Source organism: Saimiri boliviensis, chromosome X (genome assembly GCF_048565385.1).
Source record: "Saimiri boliviensis isolate mSaiBol1 chromosome X, mSaiBol1.pri, whole genome shotgun sequence".
Taxonomy (NCBI): domain Eukaryota; kingdom Metazoa; phylum Chordata; class Mammalia; order Primates; family Cebidae; genus Saimiri; species Saimiri boliviensis.
The window spans coordinates 61,654,929-61,668,426 of record NC_133470.1 but is presented as its reverse complement, the minus strand read 5'-3'; the positions used below and the strand labels follow the sequence as shown (position 1 = coordinate 61,668,426).

Here is a 13,498-nt window from a genome sequence, read left to right as displayed (position 1 = left end):
CTAAGAGAACTGTATTTCGCCTTTCTCTCTTTCATCATCTTTCTGAAATTATATTCCAGAAAGCTTTCCTCTATTGTACTGAAGTGGTTTTCCTGAAGTGGAAACTTGAAACTTGCTGATTTGAGGGAGAGGGAACAGTCTGTTCTGTTACAGTGGAAAATCCTATCCTGGGATCTTTCCTAAAATGCATAACTCTGTAATTAAATGTATCTTGTAGTCTCTACTGTATTTATTCTCATTGAGAAAAACATTTGGGGGCGGGTATCTACTATGTTATTTCGTTTTTAAAAATTGTGATATCTGTATAAGGGTAAATGACACAAATCAGCAAACCTTCTGGACTAGATACAGTAAAGACTTTATTTGTTGATTTTTATAGCTGTGGCCACTGTTTCAGACCCCGTTGCTTCCTCCCTCCCCCAACTCTTGGGCAAAATGAAGTCTGAGTCAGCAGGTGCCTTTAAGCCAACTTTTAAGTCACTTTCCCCTCAGTAAAAAAGCGTCCTTTGGCCGGGCGCGGTGGCTCAAGCCTGTAATCCCAGCACTTTGGGAGGCCGAGGCGGGTGGATCACAAGGTCGAGAGATCGAGACCATCCTGGTCAACATGGTGAAACCCCGTCTCTGCTAAAAATACAAAAAATTAGCTGGGCATGGTGGCACGTGCCTGTAATCCCAGCTACTCAGGAGGCTGAGGCAGGAGAATTGCCTGAACCCAGGAGGCGGAGGTTGCGGTGAGCCGAGATCGCGCCATTGCACTCCAGCCTGGGTAACAAGAGCGAAACTCCGTCTCAAAAAAAAAAAAAAAAAAAAAAAAAAAGCGTCCTTTGTAGGACTGTTTAGACACAAAGGGAACTGCATCCTCTTTAACAACCAAGAAAACAATATTAAGAAAACAATATTCTGGGCTACTATGGGAGTTGACGTACTCTGTTGTCAGTTATAAGAAGGAAGTGCATTCATTCCCATTAGTGGGAAAAATTCTCTCTATAGCAGCCATTTTCTCCAGCGGTCTATGACTTAGGCAATCTGGGCTCCAGTCTTCATCTATAAATCAGAATATTAATATTTGGTTATTTTTTAAAGTACCAGTATAATGTGGGATTGCAGTTCTTGGAAATAGGAAAGTCTCACTGAATTGTCCCTAGCAACAATAGGCATTTGTTGTTAATTCAAGCCATTATTGAGAGATACATAAGTCCACCAAAAAAAAAAATTGTTGGAGTTTTTGCTCTACATCAGATAGTACAGATCAATATTTTTTGACTTTTATAAAAATAAGACCATTGCAGAAATTTGGAAAATATACAGGAGTGTTTAAAAAATTCACCTGTAATCCTGCCCACTCCCCTCCCCTAAATCTTACATCCTACTCAATGTTTTGCTAGTTTTGTCTCAGTGTTTTGTTTGTTGCATTTTTTTGCTTGAAATTAATATCAATAGAACTGGAATTCCATATCTGGTACAATTTGACCAATTTTTTCAATACTAGTAGAATAAATCTGTTATCTCCCTGTAATCTTAACACTTTTTCTTATTTGGCCCAGTTATAAAGAATTCACCAGAGGAAGGGGGAATAGTATGGAAACATTGAATTGCCCATTCTAAAATTTTCATGTTCTATTAAATAATTTTTCACATAGCCAAAAAGTACCTTTCATACCACCTTAATAGTAATTAGGAATGTTTCAAAACATTATAGCAATTAGGAAACATCTTTCAAAAAGAAAAGGTTTTGTGGGAATTTTAAAATTTCTGTGAACTTTCATTATGAATTGAAACAGATTTTTATTATTAGGTCTCAATTTTTTTCTCAAACCTGATTCATTGTTAATCAGGGACCAGAAAATCATCTCTGTAAAAGACCAGATAGTAACTATTTGTCATTAGGGTTGTAGGTCACATGTGGTCTCTACCCAACTACTCAGCTCTGTGACTGTGGTACAAACACAGCCAGAGACAATGCAGTCATCCCTCAGTATATGTGTGGGATGGATTCCAGGACAGGCTGCTTATAACCAAATCTCTGCATACTCAAATTCTGCAGTCACCCCTGTGGAACCCATCCATAAGAAAAGTCAGCCTTCCATATACATGGGTTTCTCATCCATGAATACTGTATTTTCGATCTGTGTTTGGTTAGAAAAAAGCCACATGTATGTGGGCCTGCACAGTTCAAACTTCCGTTGTTCAGGGCCCCCCATATATAAAGAATGAGTATAATTATGTTTGAATAAAACTTAATTTATAAAAACAGCAGTGGGCTAGACTTGTCCCTGATCTGGATGAGTGGTTCTAAACTCTGTATTTTGGAATCACTTGGGAAGCTTTCTTCTTATCTTTTTTTTTTTTTTTTTTTTTTTTTGAGACTGAGTCTTGCTCTGTTGCCCAGGTTGTAATGCTGTGGTGCAATCTTGGGTCACTGCAGTCTCTGTATCCTGGGTTCAAGTGATTCTTCTGCCTCAGCCTCCCCAGTAGCTGGAATTACAGGTGCACACCACCATACCCAGCTATTTTTTAATTTTTATTTTTAGTAGAGATGAGGTTTCACCATGTTGGCCTGGCTAGTCTCGAACTCCTGATCTCAAATGATCTGCCCACCTCGGCCTCCCAAAGTACTGGGATTACAAGCATGAGCCACTGTTCCCAGCCAGGAATCTTTTAAGAAATACCCTTACTATACCTTAGCTTAGAACAATTTAAATAGGAATCTCTGGAAGTAGAGCTCAGTAGCATCAATATTTTTTTTAAAACTACCTGGGTGATTCTAATGTACAACCAGGCTTAACAATGACTAATTATGGCCAAAATATAAACATAGATTAAATCCAATCAATTCATAGATTAAATTCCCACCTACTGTCTACTTTCTGTTACTGTGTGGATTTGACCAAAACATTGATTGTCAATTATTTCTACCTTTCCTTCCAATTCTTACCTTGGTTTCTTTCTGAGAAACAATGTCAGAGAATTGAAGAGAATTCTGGATGAAAAGAGGACAAGGGTTTAGGCAACGACTACATCCTAGATTGAGAGTAGAATTATGCTCATGTATGTTTTTACAAATGTCTTTCTCTCAGGCATATAGATACAGTCTCACGCCTATAGAAATATAGGCACACAAATAAGGATATCTCTTTGCCTGCCTCCAGTTCTACATCCTCAGTTTTGTTCTTTTTTGTGTAGTCGTTCATCTTTTCTCATGACTTTAACTATTCCCTTTATGAGAATGACTTTCAAGTCTTCATCTCTGACCTCACTTCAGTTTTAAACCTGGGTTTTCATTTGTCACCTCATCAGTTTCATTTGCATGTACTGTGGCTCCTTAAACTCAATGTGTCTGAAACCCCACCTTTCCAACTAAAAACAAACTACCAAACAAGGGCTACTCATCAACAATCTCTTTTTCTGTTATTACTGTCTCCATTCTACCAACCACCCAGGCAATATTACTTGGAGTATTTCCCATAGTGTGTTCAGTGGAATACTAGGCCAACTAATTTGGGGCTATGTTAAACAGCAGGTGTCTTTATTCCATAATTTCTCAGAGTCTTTGGTGTACAAATGTGCATTTTTTAGTCTAAGATGGGAGTGAATTTTATAGCCTTTCCAGAATCTCTTGGACTAGTATTCTATGAAACAGTGCTTAAAGAGTGCTACTTGACCTTAAAATAATTTTTTACTTTTCCCTCTTACCTTTTGATGCATACACAACAAAATCTGTTCTTATAATTTCTCTTGAATCCATCCCCTCTTTTCTCTTCCTTCCGCCTCAACCTTAATCTAAGCCTGTATCACCTAACACTTCTGAGAAAACCACATTTAAATTATGTCATTTCCATCCTTGACGGTCTTTCTGTGGCTCTCATTTTTCCACAAGTAAAGTCCAGACATTTTGGATTGAGAGGCAAGGCCCTCTATGGGTTGGTCCTAACTTTTTTTTTTTTCAATATTATATCACACTGATGCCCTCCATTATATCCCCAGTTCTAGCCAGGTTGTTGTCTTCATTACTCCTCTAATTATCCCTTAATAAAAATACCTAACATTTTAATAAATACTTTCCATTGTACAGCACACTTTGCCATAATTACCAGTATTTTATTCTCACAGTACCCTGTGTATCAAGTATTATTATCCCCAATTTACAAGTGAAGGGATTGAGGCCCAGAGATGAAGCTGGAATTTGATGGTACCATGAATGCAACCTGGATCTTACGACTTCGGATTCAGTCTTGTTTAAATTTTTGCCTTCATGGGAGCCATAGACATTGCCACCTACAAAAATTTTTATGGGCTGCTTCTTCTACATGCCTGTTCTCTTCCAATCTAAACTAATATCCTTTGAAAGCCTAGCACCAATCCCACTTTTTCTGTGGTCCCTGTCCTTTCTCACAGACCACTCACTTGTACAGTGGTCACTTCTTTCTCAGGGTTCCTTTCTTGGAACTTCTAGATCACTTATTATCTGTGCCATTCAACATCTTCATTTTTTTTAATTTAAGAGATGACTGTGTAATCCTCACGTGCCAGGCCCTATAATAGGTGTTAAAAAGAAAATGGGACAAAATATTTATATGTAACCCTCTACTTTTTATTATGGAAAATTTCAAACTTACAGGAAAGTTGCAAGAATAGTAAAATAAATATATTTGCTTATACCCTATCTAAATTGCTGGTTGTCAATACTTTGTCATATTTGCATACCCACCCCTGCACATGCACACACACACACACACACACACACACACACACACACAGACATATATATGATTTTTTGATAAGCCGTTTGAGAGTTACTTGCAGACATGAGTTAGTTTTTTAATCCAACTTACTTAGTCCATTTAAATACTTAAAGTCTTTTTCTGAACCTGGCCTCTGCCCCTTTTTTCTCGGGGAGGTCATTTTCTGATGGAGGAAACAGATAACATTAAAAAGTAGTTACAGTATATTAAAATAGGTACTATAGGTACTGTATGTATTTGAGATAACTACTAAGCTCTGTGGGTACACATAGAGGTGGGAATGTCTAAATTTCTCTGGAACAAGGCAAGGAAGACTTCACAGAGGAGTTGGGTTTTAAAGGACAATCAGGAAATGCTGGGTAGACTATGCTGTAGCTTAGCTTTTTAAACATATCTGTCACATTTCCCTTGTCCTCATGTTCTACAAAACCTGATAGAGGTTCAATAAATAACTGATTGGACATATACCTGGTGGGGGGGAGAGAAAGAAATACACAGATATGGTTGCGTAGTTATATATTCCTATAAAGTCAGTTCACAGAGATAGATTGATTGATTGATTGATTGATGTCCTCAAGAAGAATAGGCAAGAGGGAGAGTCACTCGGTGTGGGTAGAAGCCCTGGTGTATGAATGTACATGTATAATTCATGCCATCTAGCACACCTGGATCAGAAAACAGTTGGTTTGGGGAACACAAAATACACATACCTCCCATCATTCCTACCTCCCCATGCTTCCTACTAATTTTATCTTACCTTGGAAGTTAGAACTTGAGGGTAAAAATGACTGATAATGGCCACTAATTGAGACCCTCCACTGAGTCCTTGATTCCCCAGGTTTGCTGTTTAAAGAAAATTTAGTTGGAAGCAGTGGGGCTGGATGGTAAAGAGAGCTGATGGATTTGCAAGAGAAAAAGTGACTAAGGCAGTAAAATGGTGAAGAAGCCAATGAAGTGAGCCCATGATTCTTACAGAATAGTATGAATGCTGAGTTCTATATTGGTTGATAAGAGGCCATCAATATGTTTTCTTTAATAAATTCCTTTGGGGCATTGATTTAAAGACAAGACTATTCAAGCCCCTCCCTCTGTTTCTCATTCTAATTCATTGACTGTTAGAAAAGACGGAATATGGTAGAAACTTTGAGTATGTGGTGACATGTATCAGAACTGAATAGTTTCCCCATAGAAGAGATTGCATTAAATTCTTTCTGTAACAGGGTATATTAAAGAGATGGACTCTTTCATTAGGGTCAAAGTCATATAGATGTCTTCTTGTAAGGGTTATAATAAGTTTCCTTGCTTTATAATAAATGTTTCAGGCTTTAAAATGTGACAAAATCATGCATTGCCTATTCTGTGTCTTTTAAAAATTTCTTCTTTTGATCTGTAAGGGGAGGGGACCATTTATAGACAGAAATTACTTAAGAAAGGGGACTCTCCCATGGAAACCGTTTTTATTTTTATTTTTTTCTCAATAAAAAGCTTCACAAAGAGTTGGAACTTAATAGGTACTTATCCTTATCATGACTATTGCTTGTAGTCCCATTTGAATATGTTTTGACGAAATAACAGAATCATGTGGCTTCCAGGTAGATTAGTTTTCAGAGGTGTCCTGAAGTTACCTCTGAGCCAGCATACCCTGGAGTAACCTGGTTGGATTTCTTTTGGACTGTGAAACAGAAAGTTTTTTAGAGAAATAGAGAAGCTCTTCAGTACTATGTTCCTCCAAAATGTATTGCCTACCCATGCCACAATTGATGGGCCCTTTAGTGTCATGTAGTATATAGTTGGTGATCAGAATTTTGAGATTTTATGACTGGAAAACAAACTACTTTAAATTGTCACTCCCTAGTAAGAGAAGTGGTGATGACCTGAAAAGAACTTAAGACTTTTTTTCAAGGAAAAAAGGTTGAGTCATATGAACAAATCCCCTTCATATTCTTAATTGAAATTCACTTTATTCTTTAGGGGATATGTCCAGATAAATATTTCTGTGGACACTTGAAGATAAGTCTTGGCTAGTTTAGAAAATATAAAAGCAGTGTTGTAGTGAAGTCTTTCTAGCCATAGGATGTATTTTACAGTATCCTCAGAGCCTTATGATTTTTAAGCTGACTTACCCCTTTCTCGAGGTGGAATGTCCTCTAATAGGATGGTTGGCTTATTTTTTACATAAACCTGTTGGAGCTTGGATGATTTTTTTGACTTGAAGGGATTATAAAGTATAGCTTTTGATTCCACTTTTAGCTGTAATCTGCTCTTCTGTGTATCTATAAAGTAAATGCCATGTAAATAGGAACACAGGATAGGATTACTTGTTCTCAAAAGGTCATGTACTAACTGCAGTTGCTGAGTAAGTGTTCCTGTATCTGGGGATGTTTATAACTGTCTTGTTTCCATTTATTTCTGCAGAGTGTAGTGAAGCTGATGAGAGGACTGCTACACTGCATGATCAGACAGGTATGGTATTGGTAACACCCTCCTCTCTAATAAAAGCACATTGTAATAGTGTCTCTACCCCTTAGGTAATGTTTATAGCTTATATTTTTTTCGGTTTCACAAATAGTACACATTAATTTTAGAAAATTTGGAAAATTAGAGAGGGAAAATGTCAGCCATAATCTCATAACCTAATTATAACTGGTTTCCTCCTAGTCTTTTTTCTCCCTCTACAAATGATTTTTAATGTGTTTCATCATTACTATATATGCAATTGTGTATGTTGGGTAAAGATGATACAGATCTAAAAATGCTGATTTGGTCAGGCACTGGTGGCTCTTGCCTATAATCTCAGCATTCTGGGAGGCCAAGGTGGGTGGATTGCTTGAGTCCAGGAGTTCAAGAACAGCCTGGGCAAGATGGCAAAATGTGTCTCTACAAAAAATATAAAAATTAGCCGGGCATGGTGGTGCGCTCCTGTAGTCTCAGCTACTTGGGGGTGGTGGGGGTGAGGAGGGAGGATCACTTGAGTCCAGGAGGTCAAGGCTGCAAGGAGGTCAAGTGAGCCAAGATGGTACCACTGCACTCCAGCCTGGGTGGCAGAGTGAGACCCAGTCTCAAAAACAAATAAATACACACACACACACACACACACACACACACACACACTCTCTCTCTCTCTCTCTCATTTGAAACCCTTGAGGCACTTTAGAATTTAAAGTTTTTCAGATTTTAAAAAGGCAGTATAGTGCATATACCTGCCAACCTTAAAGTATATGGTGTATGCTATATATACACCTTACATTATTTTATGCTTTCTGTGGGTCTAAGACAGCACTCTATAATCAGAAACATTAATACCTCTGTAGGGAAACATGCATTTTCATACGAAGTGGAATATAGATTTAATTTGAATCTGTTGTTGCCAACAAATGAATTTTTATGCAAAACTTAGGTGAAAAACCTTTTCAAAGTGTTTTAGATTTTAGGATTGGAGATAAGAAACCTTGACTTTGTATCTCCTTGCAGTAATTTGAATTTTCCTGACCTCCAGTGAAGTTTATGTATAGACTGAAAATTGGCATTCCCTCACAGATTGTCTGCTAAGTCCTTTGTCTATCTTCTAGGTTCTTTCTTGCTTGTTTAAGAGTTCTTATACATTATAGACATTAGTCCTTTGTCATACGTACTGTGAATTTTTTAGCAGTCTATCATTTATTTTTGAGGCTTGTTTGTGATATTTTTGCATACAAAAGTGTTTTTACTTTAAAAAAATTGTTTTATTCCATGGTGTATATGTACCACATCTTCCCTATCCAGCCATCAAAAACGATGAGTTCACGTCCTTTGTAGGGACATGGATGAACCTGGAAACCATCATTCTCAGCAAACTGACACAAGAGCAGAAAATCAAACACTGCATATTCTCACTCATAGGCGGGTGTTGAACAATAAGAACACATGGACACAGGGAGGGGAGCACTACACACTGGGGTCCATTGAGGGGAAATGGGCGAGGGACAGGGGGGTGGGGGGATGGGAAGAGATAGCATGAGGAGAAATGACAGATACAGGCAAGGGGACGGAAGGCAGAAAACCACACTGCCATGTGTGTACCTATGCAACAATCTTGCATGTTCTTCACATGTACCCCAAAACCTAAAATGCAATAAAAAAAATAAAAAAAATTGTTTTATCTTAAGAGATCTTAAAGTATATTACCCATATTGAATCTGACCTGGTTTTTCTAGAGAGCAATATTATGTTTTATTAGAAGAAGAAATTGAGGCCCAGATTGATAAAGTGACTGCCTACATGCACAGTAGTCTATAGTAGAAAGAAATATATAGTAGATAGAAAGTAGTACATAGAAATATATGATAGATAGAAAATAGTTGCTACTTTATTTTATATTTTAGATATTTGCTCTTTTTTTTAGATAGGGTCTTATTTTGTTGCTCAGGCTGGAGTGCAGTGGTATGATCCTAGCTCACTCACTGCAGCCTTGGCCTCTGGGCTCAAGTGATCCTCCCACCTCAGCCTCCTGCATCCCTGGGGCTACAGGTGTGCACCACCATGCTTTGCTAATTATTTTCATTTTTTTTTTTTTGTAGGGATGGAATCTCACTATGTTGCCCAGGCTGGTCTCAAACTCCTGGGATCAAGAGATCCTCCTGCCTCGGCCTCCCAAAGCGCCAGGCTTTGCCTGGCCAATATTTGAACTTTCTACCTTACCAATTAGGTTTAAGGTCACTAATTTCAGGAACCAAATTTAAGGTACAACTGTTACTGTCATACATCAGAGGGATTAATAATCAAAACTAAATTTTAGGAACTAAGTCTTTCAGTTGTCCTTTACGCAATATTTGCCTTCTGACTTCTAGTTTCAGCTTTCTGTTGTGAACCCAGGAAATCTGATATAGATCTCAGTTAATTTAGAAAGTTTATTTTGCCAAGTTTGAGGACATGCCCATGACACAGCCTCAGGAGGTCCTGAAGACATGTGCCCAGGGTAGTTGGGGCACAATTCGGTTTTATACATTTTCAGGAGACATGAGGCATCAATCAATATATGTAAGAAGTATATTATATATTAGTTCCATCCAGAAAGGCTGAGACTACTGAAAGCAAGGCCTCCCTCCACTAGGGGCTTCCAGGTCACAGGTAGGGGAGAGACAGATGGTTGCATTGAGTTTCTGGTAAGTCTTTCCAAAGGAGGCAATCAGAATATGCATCTATTTCTTTGAGCAGAGGGATGACTTTGAATAGAATCCTAGGCAGATTTGCCCTGAGCAGTTCCCTGCTTGAAGGGGCCCAAGGTATTTTCCTTTCACACTTTCCCTCTTTTCTTTTTAAAAAATCTTTTGGAGAAAGCCTTTTACAAGAAAATGAGTCTCTGTTCTCAGGTTTCATCTGATCTCTATGGCTAGGACAGTTTATTTCTAGATAGGTAGGTCCCTAAAGCTCTTTTTTAGCAGGTTGTGAAGTCTCCTGTTCTGTGAAGAGAAAATAGTGAGGAGGAAGGGAGAAAAAACAACAACCGAAACAACAATCCTGGAAAAATCAATATAGGCAACATTACTCTGAAGTCCATTCATTATTAGGCAGGTATGAAAGTGGCTTATGAATGTAAATAGGTTACTGGGGTTTTGTTTTGTTTTGTTTTGTTTTGTTTGTTTGTTTGTTTTGATATGGAGTCTCTCTGTCACCCAGGCTGGAGTGCAATGGTGTGATCTTGGCGCACTGCAACCTCTGCCTCCCAGGTTCAAGCAATTCTCCTGCCTCAGCCTCCTGAATAGCTGGGATTACAGATGTGTGCCACCACGCCTGGCTAATTTTTGTATGTTTTGAGTAGAGATGGGGTTTCACCATGTTGGCTAGAATGGTCTCAAACTCCTTACCTCAAGTGATCCACCAACCTCGGTTTCCCAAAGTGCTGGGATTAGAGGTGTAAGCCAACATGTCCAGCTGGTTACTGTTATTTTTTTCTGAAGTTTAAGTTGTCTGACTTCAGTTCCCAGGGTTGTAAGAAAGCACAGCTGAGTTTTCAGTGACTCCAAATTAGGAAAAATGGGGGAAAAAAGAGAAGGAAAAAAATTGAAAACATTATTTTGAAGACTTGTAGCCAAGAAAAGTTAGAATTCTGCCCAAACTGTGAAAAATAATAAAAATTGAAAAAAAATAAGGCAAGACTAGAATCTAACAATGCATGTACTATCATTTTGAAGCGTAATTCTTTCTCCCGTTTCTCCTTTTGCTAAGGACAAATCATGGTAGGACTGGTTTGCTTATTATACTTGGCCTAATTATTTGTATACAGTCAGCAAGAATAATTATTTTTTACATAGGCTTTTAAATGGGCTTTGATGGAACTTGTTCCATAGGAAGAATCTCAGATAAGATTTTTTGAAAGCCAAGCCCAGCCATGAATTTATGCCATCAAATATCTATGAGCCTGCTGAATTTCTTCTCCTCTTGAGATTCAAAGATAAACCTGGGGCTTCTGTGCCTGTTGGAAAGTGACATTCTTTACTTGTCGAAGATCAGAAACCCTATGTATGGACTGTGTAAACGAAATATGAGGCCAGTTGTTCCTTGTTCCAAGGGCTTCATTGGCTCCATAAGTCAAGTTGGATTCCTTAAAGGAAAGCACACCATTCCAGTCAAAGCCTTGGTAAAATTACCAGTTTCTCCAATTATGTCCTGTTACAAATGAAAACAGATTCATATTGTGCTTATGCAAATAACTGTATTGCTGTACGTTAAGAATATTCACAGTTTCCAAATTCTGCAGAAATTCAGGTAGAATTTGGTATGCTCCAAATCTTGTTCATGGGAGTATACTAAGTTGTTAAAAGCTGTCAATGCTCAAAAGAAAAGCTTTAAGACTGAAAACAAAAGATCAGCAAAAATTTTAAGCAAAAAGTCAGAAAAATTAGTTCAATCCATGCAGTTATTTCCTGTTCTGCTTGATACTGATGAACATTTTAGCTCTCCATGAGTCCTATAAGTTTTTCCTCTATTCTGATGTCACAGTCTCCAGAGTTAATCAGAAACCTGCATTTAAGAGCACCTGTTGGAATTTTATAGCTGATTATAAAACCATGTTCTAAAGAGGACCAAAACAAGACAACAATTTCCCATGGATGAAAAAAAAGTTTTAAGGGAGCCATAGGCAAAAGACAAAGAAATTTGTTACCTTTGTGGCACATAACAATTAAGATTATTACTGATAGTGGCCGGGCGCGGTGGCTCAAGCCTGTAATCCCAGCACTTTGGGAGGCCGAGGCGGGTGGATCACGAGGTCAAGAGATCGAGACCATCCTGGTCAACATTGTGAAACCCCGTCTCTACTAAAAATACAAAACATTAGCTGGGCATGGTGGCACGTGCCTGTAATCCCAGCTACTCAGGAGGCTGAGGCAGGAGAACTGCCTGAACCCAGGAGGTGGAGGTTGCGGTGAGCTGAGATCGTGCCATTGCACTCCAGCCTGGGTAACAAGAGTGAAACTCCGTCTCAAAAAAAAAAAAAAAAAAAAAAAAAAGATTATTACTGATAATGTACACAACATTATATCAGAATTTCAAGAGTTTCACATAATTTTGGAACATGTACCAATAAAGTATTTATAAAAATACAGCCCACAGAAAACCAAACACCATTTCATATTTGACAATGCTTCCTGTATAATTTTTTATAGCAAATAAGCCAAATTATGTCATTTTTGGACTTCAGAGAACCTAATGTCTTGAAGGATTAATCAGGTTAGAAAAAGGCATAATTTATAATTTGATTTTGGAAAGTTTGTCAAATATAAATGGTTTAAAATGCTTGATATTACCAAATAGTATTACAGGTCATTGTTTAACCAAAGTAATAATTCAAGGACTTCAAAAAAAGAGGAAAACCTTCATTTTTTGAGAGAAGAGACTTAATTTTCTAAACAAGAAGCCCAAATAAAAACAGCATGAAGCCAATTACATTTGTTTTTCAAAATTTTTGTAAATAATCTGTAAAGTTTAACCTTGATTATAAAATATAACTTCCATAAGCCTTTTATAACCTTTATTAAGGAGTTGGTTAATGCTTTAAGAAAAACTTGTTGGCCGGGCGCGGTGGCTCAAGCCTGTAATCCCAGCACTTTGGGAGGCCGAGGCGGTGGAACACGAGGTCAAGAGATCGAGACCATCCTGGTCAACATGGTGAAACCCCATCTCTACTAAAAATACAAAAAATTAGCTGGGCATGGTGGCACGTGCCTGTAATCCCAGCTACCCAGGAGGCTGAGGCAGGAGAATTGCCTGAACCCAGGAGTCAGAGGTTGCGGTGAGCCGAGATCGCGCCATTGCACTCCAGCCTGGGTAACGAGCGAAACTCCCTCTCAAAAAAAAAAAAAAAAAAAAAAAAAACTTGTTAATCTGACACAGGCGTCTGTATACTGGTTTTGTATCAGTGTGCCTTTGACACTAATGATTAATTTATAGAGAAACTGAACTTATTTTATCTTTAAAAATTGGCCCTTACAGTCTCATGTGCCCTTTAATTTTTTTTTTCCCCTGTGTTTCAGGAATGTGGTTTATTTTGATTGGCATCTTCTATAGGGCCTGAAGATGAGGCTTTAATTCCTCTCAGCGCTTAAGATTTAGCAGGACTTGATGTCCTTTTTAGACCTAGGATTTAGAGCCCTCTAACTCAATGTCACAAGGACTTTAAAAGTACATACAGGAAGATACATTGGTATAATAACCTTAGTTTAAAAAAAATTTTTAATCTGTTTTTTTCCTAAGCAGACCAAAACTTAATAATAATATTT

The 13,498-nt window shown here is 38.0% G+C and overlaps 1 protein-coding gene across 7 annotated transcripts in view; it reads left to right on the top strand.

Moving 5' to 3' along the window:
• PHKA1 (phosphorylase kinase regulatory subunit alpha 1) overlaps positions 1 to 13,498 on the top strand; it is a 140,466-nt gene that overhangs the window by 1,878 nt on the left and 125,090 nt on the right. For all 7 annotated transcript variants that reach the window (XM_003944452.4, XM_010332387.3, XM_003944451.4 and 4 more), the window contains exon 3: positions 7,158 to 7,205. In XM_003944452.4, the coding sequence (XP_003944501.1) occupies positions 7,158 to 7,205 (48 nt within the window). The remainder of the gene's footprint in view (positions 1 to 7,157; positions 7,206 to 13,498) is intronic.